The sequence below is a fragment of the Rosa chinensis genome, chromosome 3 (assembly GCF_002994745.2).
Source record: "Rosa chinensis cultivar Old Blush chromosome 3, RchiOBHm-V2, whole genome shotgun sequence".
NCBI lineage: Eukaryota > Viridiplantae > Streptophyta > Magnoliopsida > Rosales > Rosaceae > Rosa > Rosa chinensis.
Genome location: NC_037090.1, coordinates 2,383,324 through 2,398,917, shown reverse-complemented (window position 1 = coordinate 2,398,917; position 15,594 = coordinate 2,383,324). Strand labels below are relative to the sequence as shown.

The 15,594-nt window shown below is 37.3% G+C and overlaps 1 protein-coding gene and 1 pseudogene across 2 annotated transcripts; both read right to left on the bottom strand.

Moving 5' to 3' along the window:
• Nucleotides 1-783: 783 nt before the first annotated feature.
• On the bottom strand, nt 784-4,033 carry LOC112192721 (probable aldo-keto reductase 1). Of its 2 annotated transcripts, XM_024332581.2 has the most exons (8): nt 3,545-4,033; nt 2,898-3,023; nt 2,621-2,788; nt 2,238-2,441; nt 1,913-2,085; nt 1,574-1,670; nt 1,316-1,469; nt 784-1,157 (listed from the first exon to the last, which is right to left on the bottom strand). In XM_024332581.2, the coding sequence occupies exons 1-8, from the start codon at nt 3,551-3,553 to the stop codon at nt 961-963; spliced, it is 1,128 nt and encodes a 375-aa protein (XP_024188349.2). In that variant the 5' UTR covers nt 3,554-4,033; the 3' UTR covers nt 784-960. The 2 variants fall into 2 exon arrangements, with proteins under 2 accessions (XP_024188349.2, XP_040371996.1); XM_040516062.1 differs by having other exon boundaries at nt 2,898-4,033.
• Nucleotides 4,034-4,184: 151 nt separating this feature from the next.
• Nucleotides 4,185-6,961, bottom strand: LOC112192723 (annotated as a pseudogene).
• Nucleotides 6,962-15,594: the final 8,633 nt, after the last annotated feature.

Genomic DNA, 15,594 nt, shown 5'->3' with positions numbered 1-15,594 from the left:
TTTCACTTGAAAGTTTTGATAGTCATTCTCTGGGTTATTGCCTAGTTCAAGTAGCATGCATGGAAATTGGATGCATGTAGTAATCGGGAATCCATACTAAATCCAGTTACCTTAACATAAAGTTTACATGCAGTCAGATTTTGCATTGTACAACACAGTTGCCTTTCATATATTTTGAGTCCCAGAAAGATTGAACACTGGACACATCACCCCTTCTAGCATTCCATGCATTATATCTTAGTTTATAATTTTGCCATCTTCAATTTTGGCTTATTTGCCGAACTTCCATGGGTAGCGAGAGATGAAGTATCCATATCTAGCAACTTCATCTCAAGGCAATGCATATCTTGAATACTTCTATGAGCTTCCTTCTTGGAGACCGATCTTGCCCGCCAGTTAATCCCTTCTAGAATCCATAGAAAAATCATAAAACAATACTAAGTGATGGGTTTTCGTAAGTTCATAACAAGTTGAATGAAGAAACTTACAGGGATAGGCACCATGTCACTCCTTTGCCACTTTGCCAAGTTAACAGTGTAGAAAAACTTATTCTTATCAGTATTTCTCCTTGAACATTGAATATGATTACGGCGGTTAAGCTAAATGGAGCAAGCTTCCATACAAGTTGAGAATTTGCAGGGAAGCTGTTCACAAGACCCTTTCGTATTAAACATTCTGAAGAAACCACAACCAACAGGACTGTTGTTGAACAGTACCAATTATAAGTTTCCTGCATAATTTGTACTTTGATGTTATCCGAAATTCAGAATGAGATGAGGCATCTGCAATATTCATGTTCTTTTTCTTTTTATTGTAAAGAAGTGGAAGCAGATTTCACATTATCTAGATCTGCTCCAATAACTTTAGTTACACTACTAAGCAACATCAGAATCCTAAACATGAACTATCGACATGCTTTAGTAGTTCAGTTATTCTTTATCATAATTCTCATACAAACTTTTAAGAAGGTATTTTGCCATCTTTTGCTGGTGGTGTATTTGCAAACTTCCATGAGCAGCGAAAAAAAGCATCGGGTGCATTATTCCCAGCCACTGTGTTGATAGATATTTTATCAGAAATCTCTTCTATATCTTCTTTGGTGAGTTTCACTCTCAAGGAACCAATATTATCATCCAAATTCTTTATCTTAGTAGTCCCTGCAAAAGCACGAGGAGAGTTCATGAATGCGCTTTCGTTTTCAATCAATTCAAACTAGGTCTATATGCTCATCAATAGCACACAATTGCTAAATTAGAACAACACATTATATGACTTGAGGTAGATTAGGAAGGAGAGCTGGTTGAGTGGCACACACCAGGGATAGGTACAACATCTTCGCCTTGAGTAAGAACCCAAGAAAGCGCGAGTTGTGCAGGGGAACATCCATGCTTTTCAGCCAACCTCTGTGTTTCAGCATAAAGGTCTTTGTTTTTCTCCAAGTTCTCCCCTTGAAAGCGAGGAAGCCAGTCCTGATATTAACAGATTGAATAGCCCATTCTCTGTTTGCTCAAAAGTCTCAAACAAGGTTTGAACATTATCATAAGCAACAAAAGGAAGCAAGGTCATAGGTTACCAAATGACTCTTTGCAGGTATAGCTTCCACAACTGCCCTGCCACCGAAAAATCCTTGACCAAGAGGGCTATATGGCACTATCCCGATTCCAAGTTCCCTGTGTTTCGACCGACGTACACAACACAAGTTTCACACATTAATCAATTCTACTAGGGAGAAGAAAAGTAAATCTAAATTGTGGAAACAGAAGAAGACATAGCATACAACTCAGCAAGATCAATTCTCAAAAGTAGACTGGTGTGTGATTTAAAAGGAAGCATGCATGTGTAAATCCTGCCTTTCAAAAATGTAGATTTGCACAGATCAAACTTTGGAATTTTAGACCAAACTTGAGCTTACCTGCAAAGTGGGACGATTTCTTCCTCAATGTCGCGAGTCCAAAGAGACCACTCCATTTGTACAGCTGTAATGGGATGAACTGCATGTGCCCTCTTTATTGTTTCTGGGCTGGCTTCGGATAATCCGATGTACTTTATCTTCCCCTCCTTCACCAACTTCTTTAGTTCCTCCATCTACCATTAAGACACAGTTAAGCATTAATCTACAACTTCAAAGTTGAGCACTATCATCATTTAGAAAGAACTGCATGAAAAACTTCCTACAAAATGAAAAAGGAAATTAAGATTGCAATTAATTAGTCCAAGGGAAAATGTGTAATACTCACGGTATCCTCTATTGGTACTGATGGGTCTACACGGTGCTGATAGTAAAGATCAATGTACTCCACATCCAGACGCTTCAGGCTAGCCTCGCAGCAGGAGCGTATATACTCAGGACTGCTATTAAGTGTAACTTGCGGTTTCTTGATATTTACAATACCAAACTTTGTAGCAACCTGAACCTTATCTCGAGGCAGCTGCTTCAATGCCTGAAACACTTCAACACCTGATATAAGTACTCACACAAGTCATAAGACAGCATCATCTTATGTTTGACGAAAAATAAGAGTTCTAAAGATTGCTTTCTGATGAAGAATGTAAGCAACTAAGCACCCATGTATAGACAAACCACTGAGCTCAAGACTATTTGGGAGGGGAAATTCCTAACCTTTCCGATCAAAACTTCATTAGTTTCTGGTCCATAAATATCTGATGTATCAAAGAACGTGATTCCATTATCGAATGCATGCTTGATTATTGATATGCCAGCCTCTTCAGCTAGTGGAGCATTGTAGTATCCACTAAGTCCCAAACAACCAAGTCCCAACTTGGAAACCTACAAAAACAAGTCAAGATGAGAAACGAAACCATCATTTTAGGAGTTCCTTTCCTGTAAGTAGAAATTATGCAATGCATAATGACAAGGACCTGAAGTTGTTTATTACCTCAAATCCCTCACTCCCGAGTTTCACTCTAGGAATTTGGACAGCCATTCTGCTTCTTTTTCTTCTTCGATCTTCTAAATTTCCTCGATATTTAGTTCTGAAGTAAGAAATGAGGTCTTGATCGACCTTTATATAAATATATGAGTTTAGATCGGCCTCCCAAAACAGTTTCAACCTGTTTGTCTAACTTTGTGATCATGGATTACATTTTTTTTTTTTCAAACCTACCTACCCATCATGGGTAGGGATTACATGCATTCCATGATGACACACAATTTATTGGTGTATGTCATTTTTTCAAGGTTAAACTCTAAATATGACCAGTTTATGTCATTGGTCTACATGAAACTTGCATTTTTTTTCCTCCAATATGATGCAAAAGTACTATCAGGTCAGAAAACAGAATGTTTGGTGTGGTAAACTGATATAAACATAAGAAAATATATCTAACCAGTTGATTAGAGCAACTTTGTCATTCGTGGTATTGTCTTGAACAATGTCAAGAATGTGAATACACCATCCAAGAAAAATAAAAATTACACTAACAAAAACCAGAAATTTCCGATCAGATCATGAAAGACATGTATATTAGTAACAAATTGCACCTTTCAAAACAAATTGCATATAGCTGTAGGCATGTAGCTTACCCTCCTCATTTCCAGCCAGTTTACATACTACAGTACATATGGCCAAATTGACGAGAAACTGAGTCTCGATGGTCCAGTTAACATTGTCTGGTTTAGCATCAGCAGATGAAGTAGGAAATATTATTATCAGTGTTCCTCAGTCTATGGGATCTGAAATATAGCAAATTTGATATTCCATATAAAGGATTTGTAATTGACATGATAGTCGATTCTAGATCCAGCCAATTATGTTGTAGAAGCTATCAGACTGAGTTAAACTTTTGCTTATATATGTTTCCAATTATTGGCTGAGTTTTGATACTTCCGCACAAGTGATTTTTTGTTTGACAAGTAATCATTGTTTAATGTACTACATATATTGGTAATAGGCCAGCAGTCAAACCTTGACTACTGCATCCAACCTTCAAAATAGAAGAATAAATATAAAGATTAAACAGATATTATAGCAGGCTTTTTCTTTGTATCCATTGTAATTTAATGTCATCCAAAATTCAATATGAGATGAAATATTGTTATCTTTCATGTTCTTTGTGTGTAAATATTGTAAGCAGCATTCCCATGATCCATATCTACTCCAAGTTACACCGCTAATAAATCCTACATAAACATAAACTATATGGACTCTGGTGTAGCAGCAGTGTGTTGTTCGTTATTATTATTAATTAGAAAGAGTACTAGTTCCCATGCATAAAAACATTTAAGATGGTATTTTGCTATTTTTTGCTGCTGGTGTGTTTGCAAATTTCCATGAGCAGCGGATGAAAATATGCGGTGCATTATTCCCAGCCATGATATTGGTAGGTATCATAATGGAAATCTCTTTCATATCTTCTTCAGTTAGTTTCACTCCCAAGGAACCGATATTTTCATCAAGATTGTATATCTTAGTTGTACGTTCCTGCAAGAACACTAGGAGAGTTCAGTATGCTTTGGTTATTTTCAATGTATGAGCGTGCTCATGAATAGCATACTTGCTTATAAACATGAACACAACACATTATATGACTCAAAGCACATTAAGAAGGAGAGTGGCACGCACCAGGGATAGGTACAACACCATCACCTTGACTAAGAACCCAAGCAAGGGTTAGTTGTGCAGGGGAGCACCCATGTTTTTCAGCCAACTTTTGTGTTCTAGCATAGATGTCTTTATTTTTCTCCAAGTTGTCTCCTTGAATGCGAGGAAGCCATCCCTGATAACAGATTAAGTAGCCATCACGTAACCAAATAGTTTATCATATATCATATATCATAAACAACACAAGAGGAAGTAACAAATTGCAGGCTTGAAATTTAAGAACTAATGCATATAACATATAACATAGCGAGGTTACCACAATACTACTTGATGGTATAGCTTCCACAGCTGCCCTGCCACCGAGAAATCCTTGACCAAGAGGGCTGTATGGCACTATCCCGATTCCAAGTTCCCTATGTTCCAAAAAACACAACCCAATTGTTTTCGCATTACTCATCTTTTACACTAACAGGGTATAAAGAGTACATGTAAACTGTGAAAACTTTAGATAAATGCTAATAGCTAGTATAACATACAAAGCAGCCAGAACAACTCCTATCCAAAACCAAAAGTACAATAACATGGAACCTGACGCATTTCAAAATTGTGGGTTTTGTACAGAATATTGAAACTTGAAGATAAAAGTGGTTACCTGCAAAGTGGGACGATTTCTTCCTCAATGTCGCGAGTCCAAAGAGACCACTCCATTTGGACTGCAGCGATAGGATGAACTGCATGTGCCCTTCTTATTGTGTCTGGGCTAGCTTCAGATAATCTAATGTACTTTATTTTCCCCTCTTTCACCAGCTTCTTTAGTTCCTCCATCTAGACTTACGACAGTAGTACTAATGATAATTAGTTGAAGCAAACATATAACTTCAGTGTGATATTTAGAAAGAATTGAAAGAAAAACTAACCACAAAATGAAAAAGAAAGACTTAAGCTTGCAATTAATTACTCTACAGGCCAGGGAAATAGATAACACTCACAGTATCCTCTGTGGGGACTGATGTATTAATCCGGTGCTGATAGTAAAGATCAATGTAGTCCACATAAAGCCGCTTCAGGCTAGCCTTGCAGCAGGAGCGGACATACTAAGGAGTGCCATTAATTATAACTTTCTCAGGCTCAGCCTTTACAATTCCAAACTTTGTAGCCACCTGAACCTGATCTCAAGGCAGCTGCTTCAATGCCTGAAACACTTGAACACTAAATAAGTAAATAGAAGTCCTCTGACAAGTCATAACTCAAAAGACAACATAAAATGATCAAAAATGAAAACAATTAACTGATTTAAGTATGCAAGCAAGTTAACAGTAGCTAGTGACTAGTGAACTACCCTTACATAGGATTATCACTTTCAAGTTTAAGAGCTCTAAGAAGAGCAGGTTTCAACATAAACATAAAAACACTCATGGGGTAATAATGGTCTGTTGATTATGCAAGAATATGAAAACGATGCATAAATGTGAACCACACCTTGAATTCAAAACTATTTGGGAGGGAAAACACTTCACCTTTCCGATCAAAACTTCATTAGCATGTGGTCCATAAACATCTGATGTATCGAAGAATGTTATTCCTCTGTCAAATGCGTACTTGATCATTGGTATGCCAAACTCTTCAGAAACTGGCACATTATAGATTCCATTAAGTCCCATACACCCAAATCCCAACTTGGAAACCTGCACAGACAAATGAAAAACAACTTACTACAATTCAAATGAGAAACAGAACCATTCTTTAATTCTAAGTCACCTAGACTGAGCCTAATCACTTTGGTGCAATTTTTGTGTCTTTGAACTCTGGAAGCTATAAAGTATATATACGTGTGTGCAACTCTTTATTTTAAGTTGAATTTATGCTATGCATTATAACAAGGGTCCATATTTTGCAAATGAAAGGGCTTTAGAAGACATTGGTAGTTTATATCAAACATAATGAAAGTAAAGTAGCTGTTTTTACTTGACAATATACACCATTTGTTGTATAGGACATGCAAAAGAAACTGGGTTTTGAGTTTTAACTAAATATGATGTAGTAATCTTAAAAAATTCAAGAGCTTGAGGTTGAATTTATGTATATCAAACTTGTTAGCAATTATGCAAGAAGCAGAATATAACTTAAAATCAAAGACTGAAATGGATTTCACCTCAAATCCTTCTTTTCCAAGTTTCACTTATGAAATTTGGACTCTTTTGCTCCTCAGTCATTCTGCTTCTTCTTAATTTCTTCCCTGATTGAAACTGAAGTGAGAGATGAAGACTTTGACTTCTGTTTATGAGTTTAGATCTGGCCGGCTAATACAGGTTAAAGTTATTGTATTGTCTAATTTTTGTTTCATGATGGATTAGATCATTCCTTTACACAAACAACGTGTCATTGGTCAATGGCGTCATTAAGAACCTGCTCCTGAAAAATCGTAATATTTTTACAATTGCATCATATACCGGCCAGCTAATATGATGGATTCTTTGATGAGTCAAACTAACACCCAAACAAGACAATCAATTAGTTATTACATAAGAGCAACTCCAACAGATTTCCTATATTTTAATTTTGCTCTACTTTAGGGAAAAATAATTCTCTTTTGCTCCAACAGAATCTCTATTACTATCCCTATTTTAGAGAAAGTGAGGAAAGAGAAAACCAAATTCCCTATATTTACAGCAAACTCTAAAATTTTAAAGAAGAATATGGAGATTTTATAGATTGTTGTAAAATAAGGAATCTGTTAAAGCTTTAACTTTTGCTTCCCTATAATACAAAAATTATAGGGAAGCTGTTGGAGTTGCTCTTATTAGTCTAGTTAAACATTTCTTTTTAGAGTTGGATAGTCATCGGGTTAGGAGCCTTCTAAATAAATTGAATGTGGATGGCAATATCGTTTCGACCCCTACACGTAGCAAAGTGGCTCACCAAATTGTTGGATAAATAATTCTTTGCATGGTACTCAGTTCTTTCCTTTAGTTAGAAATGTGCTTAATTGACTCATGAATTGTATCGACTTTTTCTCTCTGTTAGGGTTTCTCTCTAGCGGGGAAATTGATCGAGTTTCGAATTGTGATGGTGGCAGAGGAGGCTATCGTGCACCTAGTTGGGGGCGAGGATGCAATCCAAGATCCTTTTTTCTATGTATGTGGCCGGTTGCTCTCCCAAAAACAGGTGTTGCTTCCGTCGTTTTCGGCGGCTATTTCCTGTATCTGGGGTTTGAAAGAGCGGATTTTGATCCGTGAGGAGGAAGGACGGATCTTTGTCTTTCAATTCAAGGAGCAGGAGACGAAGGATCACATCCTCAAAGGCGGCCCTTGGTTTTTTAACAATTCCATGCTTCTCTTGGCGGACTATGACTGTCTCCGGGATCTGACAAAGGTTCCGCTGAATTCAATGGAGGTTTGGGTGGCGGTGAAAGGTCTGCGCGTGGCTATGCGCAATGCCCGTGCCCTAACCTTACTTGGGAACTCCTTGGGGCGCTTTGTCAGGTACGACCAAGGTGCGTTGCAGAGGAAGGATCATGTGCAAAGGCTCCGGGTTATGCACGACGTACGTTGCCGTGTATGGGCTCGACGTAAGTACTCGTTTTCGGTAACGATGGCGGTGGACTTGGAGTTGAGATAAGAGAAATGCCATGGTATTTGTCGGGGTTGCGGCTTCTTTGACCACTGGCTAGGTTGCTGTGACAACGCCTTGACGGCGGTCATGAAGTCAGGAGATGGGTCGAGCTACACTCCTCCAGTGTTGGCAACAACGTTGGTGGCCGGAATTGAGTCGCCCGGCTAGCCTGAGGGGCTGCTGGACGTTGGGCTGGACGGAGGAAGCTAGGGCGACTGGGTCGGTGACGTCGGGATCTGCTGTGGAGTCAGCGGCTGCCCCGGGATTTTCGGCGGGAAACCTAGGTTTGAAGTTAGGATTTCCTGTTGGGTAGGGTGGCAGCGGGCCTGAAGGGGTGGTTGGGCTGACTTTGGGCCTGGGTGGTGAGTGTGATGGCCTGATGAATGAGAGTGTGGGTGGGCCAGCTGCACAGGGACCAGCTGTACATGGGCTAGTTGCAAATGGGCCAGGGACTGATGCTGTTTATCCCAAAATTTTGGGGACTCGCAAATGGTGCCATGGTGAGTGGCATATGGAGAAGCGGCAAAAACCAACCTTGGCGGAGATACCCCATGAGTTTCATCTTGGTGAACTTGTGGAGGTCTCGGTGACTGTTGGGAAGACTCCAAAGAAGAAGGGTCGACCTAGGGGTAGTCAGAATAAAGAAAACAAGAGGAGCAACCTGATGCCGAGGTTGTTGGATGCTGCAGAGCCTGATGCAGGTGCTAGCTCCGACCCCCAGGGGACGGAGAAGGTACATGTCTAGATTTTTTAACAAAACAAGACATTCTGGACACGAGTCTGTTGCAGTAGGGGTAATTTCTATAAGCTTTTCTAAGACGTTTCTAGTTGATATTTGTACCACAATCGAGTGCCTGGCAAATTAGACTAGATGAATATTTTTTCCTTAGAAAGCTAGATTAGTCTTGCATAGATTAGGCTGGTTGTTCAGCAAGCATCCCTTTAGAATTGAATGAGTTCACCTGTGGCTTAGATAGGGGTATCTGGTTTGTCCCGGAGTTTTCTTATGTAAGTCCTGTTCAACTCTGGCATGTGTTTTCATGGCTTGATAATTAATAAAATCAACCCTATTCAAAAAAATAAGTTCTTTATCATTTCTAAATTTTGACCCTACGTCTTTCAGTTTTACTCTTCTTCTTTGCATAGTAATGTTGATTCGAGACTTAGCTAGGTTAAGCTAGGCCGTGCTCTTTCTTCTTTTCGGAGAAAATAAATAAACTCCTTTTTTTAATCTTTTATTAAATCTTTGGTGGAACAGAGGCCCGAGACTCAAAATCAGAAAACAGCTAAACTAGTTAGCCCACGTTAGCAAGCATGGCAATACTACCCTAGGGCTAATCCCGCAGGATCCTGATGGTCGAGTAATGATATTGATCAAGATCTTCCAGCCAAATAGCTGGAGAAAACGAAGCTTTCAAAACGCAGACGACGATCAAATGGCCGGAGGACCAAAGTTGATAATTTCTTTCTCTAAATATTCATCATTCAATACCCGATTTAGTTTTCTCTAGCACGTAGAATTCTGAGCAGAATAACCTAGAGCTTATAAGAAAGGATGAAAGGATGAATAGGTTTATACTTTATACCAGATACGAGTCCAGGACTCCCAAGTTAAACAACTTTGCCCCAACATTTTGGATCTAAATTAAATGATGATGACTTCCACTATCTTGTCACCTTTTTTTTGGTAAGTCTTCCACTAGCTAGCTTGTTACCTAATCCTTCAAGAAGTCCTGTATATTCTCCTTTAAAGTCTAAGCAGTGGACCAATTATCAGTGCTACAGATGGATGGATTGATTGCAACCTATGTGTTCGAGGAAGTTTACCCAAAAATAGCACGAAATTATGAAGTTTTATTTAGCTATATACACACGCACATAAAGCACCAAATTATGAACTTTATACACACAAAAATGTACGGATTGTTATCTTAAATTTGTAAAATGTTTCAAATATAATTTTTTCACTGTCTATGGAATACAATATCACATAAAACCTCAAAATATTATGAATAATTACGAAAAAAATAATTGTTAATTATTCAATAAATCAGGGTCAAATGTACATTTCAAATGCTTAACTTGTCATTTCTGTTATGATTTTCATGAAACAAAGTTTTGTGCATAACTTAGTTGAATGTCATGTTTTATATATAGATACCCCATATTCAAATGGCTTCAATCACTTTTTACCTAACTAAAGTACTAAACGTTTGCTTCGATCAGTACCATATACAGAGAAGACATATAAGATTATTATTACTTGCAATCTCTATCTTCCGGGAAGGACAGGTAGGGCAAAAGGAAGAACGTAATACAGTAATTTCTACATGAGAGATGGTCCTTATTTTCCTATTGTCTTATATATTTTTCCAGGCTTTTCTGTGAACCTTATGCAAACCCAATGAGCTAGGCATGCAAAATGGTCCCCTTTTTCTGTGTGTTTTATACTCTTTTTGGTTCATGCTTGATGCCTACCTTACAACACAGTCACACATGACTTACAGCTTCACAGGCGGAGAGAGAGAGAGAGAGAGATCTGAGACACTTAATTACTATATATGAAAAGGTCATGCATCTATATCCAAAAAAAAAAGAAAAGGTCATGCATCCAACTAAAGCTATGAAAGGCTTCATCAGAAGTATAGAAAAATGTCTGCATGTGGTGGCGTGGGAGTCATATATTATCAGTATCATAATTTGGGGCCACATGCATCTTTCATCTTTTCCCTTGTTTTACTATTCATCCCCTAGCTCTGGTGCTAGTGCTTCTCCATTTTCTTATGATTGAGTTTTTAATCTCGATCTAATCTTTATATTTAAAAAAATTAACATCCACGAATTAGAGTGTGTGCTGTCCACTAGAGAGTTGTATAAGCTGCTAGCTTAGAGCATCTCCAATGAATGTTTCATTTAGCTTGTGTCAAATTCAAATTTGACATGTGACATGGCAACCTTTATTTTTTGCTAATCTTACTCCAATTCATATATCAAAATTATTTGTCATTTTAATATATTCTATTCTATTTATATTGTTTTCGCTTGTATAATTAACTTTTTATCAAAATAAAATAGCAACAATCTGTCCTCATCTCTATCTCTGCTAGCTTCTTCTGTTTCTTTCAGAATCTTCTCTCTTTTCTTGCTCTCTATAATCAAGTGGCACCCAACTACCCATTGATCAATCTTTGTTTCTATAATCAAATGGTACCCAATTTTGATCTTCTTTCATCAAATGGTACCCAACTACGATCTACTTTACACTTCTCTTTGTTTATGTAATCAAGTGGTACCCGACTATTCTTCCCTAATTATTGATCAATCAAAGCCCAGATCAATTAAAATCTGCTTGATTCTCAGCTTTATGTTCTATGCCTTCACGATAAGTTCTAAGGGTTGTGAATCTAAGCTTTCTTATGTAGGAATGTAAAATTGGTGTGTATGAAGTGTTGGTGGGGAAATAGGTGACTGATGAGATTGGTGGCGAGGGGGATTGAGAAAGATTGGAAAGGCATTAGATGAAGGTGTCTTGGATTCAATCTGAAGCTGCTGCGAAAGCATGGAGAAGAAGGAAGGAGACAATTGCGAAAGTTGCAGAAGTAGTTTGGGTTTTCATGACTATTTGGGTGCTGGGTTTTGCCACATTGATCATCATGTGCTTTAGCCTTTAGGACAAGCTAAGAAGCAAGTAGGAGACACAAGAAGGATTCATGAAGGTTTTTCATGAGTTGTTTTCGTCTGGGTAAGATAAGGATGAGAGAGAGAGAGAGAGAGAGAGAGAGAGAGAGAGAGATGAGAACGCAGAAGGGAAGAGATAGAGGCGAGAAAGAAAGAGGGAGAGAGAAAGAAACAATAAACAAATAAAAGACAAAGAGAGCTGGGGCTGTCAAATTTGACAGAGAAAGGGATAATGTCAAATCCACGTGTGTATGAAAGATGGGTTGGAGAAGTATTTCACCAGTCATTTATTACCGTTACTCACTCCACGTGGATTTGACCACTCCATTGGAGATGGTCTTAGATGTTTGGCTGTTTGCCAACATGCACTCCATCTTACAATTCGATATCACTACCGAGATTTAGTTGGTTTGATGACATTTATTCGGTCAGAATGACAGATGAAGTTATGAGTTCCATTCACCTTCTTTGATATCAAAACACTTTAACTTTTTATACAAAAAAAATATTAAGCTCATAATTATATGTTATGTGGTGTTAGCTCAGTGGTTGGAGCACCCACTACCTAATATCAAGTCATAGATTCCAATCACCGTAGGGATATGAGTGAAATCATTTTATTCTCTTTTAAAAATAAAAAATAAAAAAGATTGGAGAAAATCTATGTTGTGAGTCTAACTCACGACCTCCTACTTATAAAAGAAGAAATACTTATGACACTAAATAAAATGATAGTTATATTAACTACTTTTAGTTAATTAGAACTTAGAAAATAATATGCAGAAATTTAAGAAAATAACCAAATCGACTATTTATATATACAAGTCATTTTAACTTCAAAATGACGAAAATAATAAAAATTACATAAATTGTGAAGCACTGAGACCAAATATTATATAAGCTAAAATTGAAATCAAATCAAATTATAACATATGTTCGTCAACCCTAATCTTATTCTACATGATCATTTTCTTATAACAGTGCTATCCGATGTATGTAGCCTAATTACTTGGAAATTTTGCGGCATTAATTCAATATTTTGATCCCAAAAAAAAAATCAATATTAATGAGCCTAATTATTGTTTTTTTTTTTTTTTCTAACGTACGGCTGGATCCGTAACAAGAAATAATCTACCCCAATATAAATGGAATGGATTTCCATTAAATTTCTTCAAGGCAGAATGGCAGAACCTATTTCTATTTAAAACATCAGATAACATAACTCACAAAAGACAAAACATGTGAGCTGGAAGATGCAAAACTTTTGCGTGGAAGAAGCAGGAAGTAAAGACCTCTAAACATATAGTCCTCCTCTCCCCCTCTATTTATATCCTCTCATATGTTCTTATCTAGCTCTCAACTCTGAAACCTCAAGAAGGAGAAGATGAAGAAGAAGAAAAACAAATATTGAGTGGCTATCTCGGGTGTGTGTTGTTATGGTGCACCTCCAATAGTTGAAGCTGCCAGCATGATCTAAACTCTTCTTATACAGGAAAGACTAGATCATGTGGTAGCTTCACCTGTTTGATGGAAGCACCAGAAACCATTGTCATCAACCTAGAACCTAATTTCTCCATCAATCTGCAATCATTTGCCATCTCTTCAAGAACCCATTTAGGGTTTCTTAGGGGAAACCCTAGAAAAGGTCTGTTATGCATATATTACATATTTGTATTATAAATTTCTGTTAATTCATTTTTCCTCATCTGGGTATCTCACAGACTTCCCTCTTTCTTGTTTAGCAGATTTGATGTTCTGACAAAAAAGAGTTTTTTTGTATGTTATTGATAATCTTTTCAACTTTCTTTTGGAGAATCTTACAAATTAACAAGGGAGCTAGAGATATTGTTAGGGGTTTGAGTGACAGAATTTTTCTGCTGTATGAATGCAGTTTTTGCTTTTGAGATCCATCCTCGTTCATTGGGAATAGTGTTTCCATATAAATATATTCATGTTTTGCATATACATATATGATTAATTTGATTTGTACTCATGTGTTATGGTGCTTTTATAATATTTTCTTCTTTTATGAAATTGATTAAACCCACTCCAGTATATCTACCCGTCCTATGAATCGAGGACGAGAGCAAAAGGTATCAAGAAATGCAATTGAATGAGTGGTTTCTCTCAAATAAGTAAAAGTGATGAAGTGATGTTGATATGAATATATGATGCAGATCCGGATTCTTTTTCTTTTCACAGGAATTTTTATTTTTCAGTCATGTCGATTTTTTTTTTTTTTTTTTTAGAGTCATGTCAATTTCTGAACTGAACTGAACTGAACTGGTGACCACCTCTCTCTCTCTCTCTCTGTCTCTATATATATATATATATATATATATAACCACACAACTTAGGTTTCACCAAGTATGAACACAGTTGCAGATCTCTGTTGAAAAGCTAATTGTTTTGGCAATTTCTGCTACATTCATTGAAACAAAAGGTCTGTAAATCAAGTTGTTCTCTCAGAAACAAAAGACTTGGACAAATTCTTAATATTAAATATAATTTACCACAGAGAGAACGAAAAATATTAATGTACACAAAATCAGAAAAATTAAAGAGATTGTAAATATTGCTAGCTAGCTGGCAATCTCTCTCTGACCTAGTGAGTTATGCCATTAAGTTTCTTGGTATTGTCATTTTGTTCAGACCGGCCGGCCTAGAGCTCGAAACATCAGAGACAAGTCATGAACATTCAGCTGCTTATAACCAGTTCCAATCAATCCCTAGCAAGTAGCAATAGCTAGGCAGCTACATGTATTAGCATTTAACATATAATATATATACAGAAATTAGATAATCGTATCAGAGTGATCAATGTCAATGAGCAGCTTTTGAATTCAATGTGATTGATGCATCAAACTGATCGATCTTTGGTTGTAGATAAGCAGTGACCTAACTTCTTCAATTGCATTGAACATGGTCTCCCTCCCTCCTTCTCTTTCTCTCTCATTTACGTAAATGATGTTAGAAGCTGCAGCACTGCACGAAACCAGTTGTGATTGATGTGAATAGGTATTTAGTTCGGTTGTTGGAATTATGTACTCGAATTTGGTTTGGATTTGTTTGAAAACCCTGTATGGCTACAGTACATATCAGCTCTGACGGATACATTAAGTGCGACCCACGTCATCCATTTGCTTCTCACAAAGTGACCTTGTACTCTTGCAGGGTTTTCATTTGTCTTGATACCCCAACAAGAACAAGTCGCACCTCACCCGTTTGGTTCTGATCACAAAACACCCTTTGTATGGTTTCCTTTGCCTTAATATCTCAACAAGAACAATATCGATCTGGTGGGTTTCTTACTAGCTAGGGTTTGCTAATGGGACTTGCCGATATATGACCACAGCAATTGACAATTTTGGATGAAATGGTTTTGGAATTCACTAGCACACCAAATCACCATTCGAGGACTTGTTTAGTTCATTTGGTATAAGCACGAATGCTCTTAGATCAATGGTATGTCCGATCATATCCAATGTAACAAAATATTTCTAATCACGAAAGCTAATCTCTTTGGTGCTTGATACAGCTTGTATCTCAACTTTCTTATAGAACCTCTACCTCGAGAAAAGCCATCTAACTTAACTAACAAAGTTAATGGAAAACTACTACTAGTTATCGTCCATTGTCATCTAAGTTTTGAACGTGCAAGTAACATATATAGTGACATTGTACGCACTAGCCCTCGAGGACATTTGTGTATGTTCATAATCTAGCTCGTCGTATGTAATTG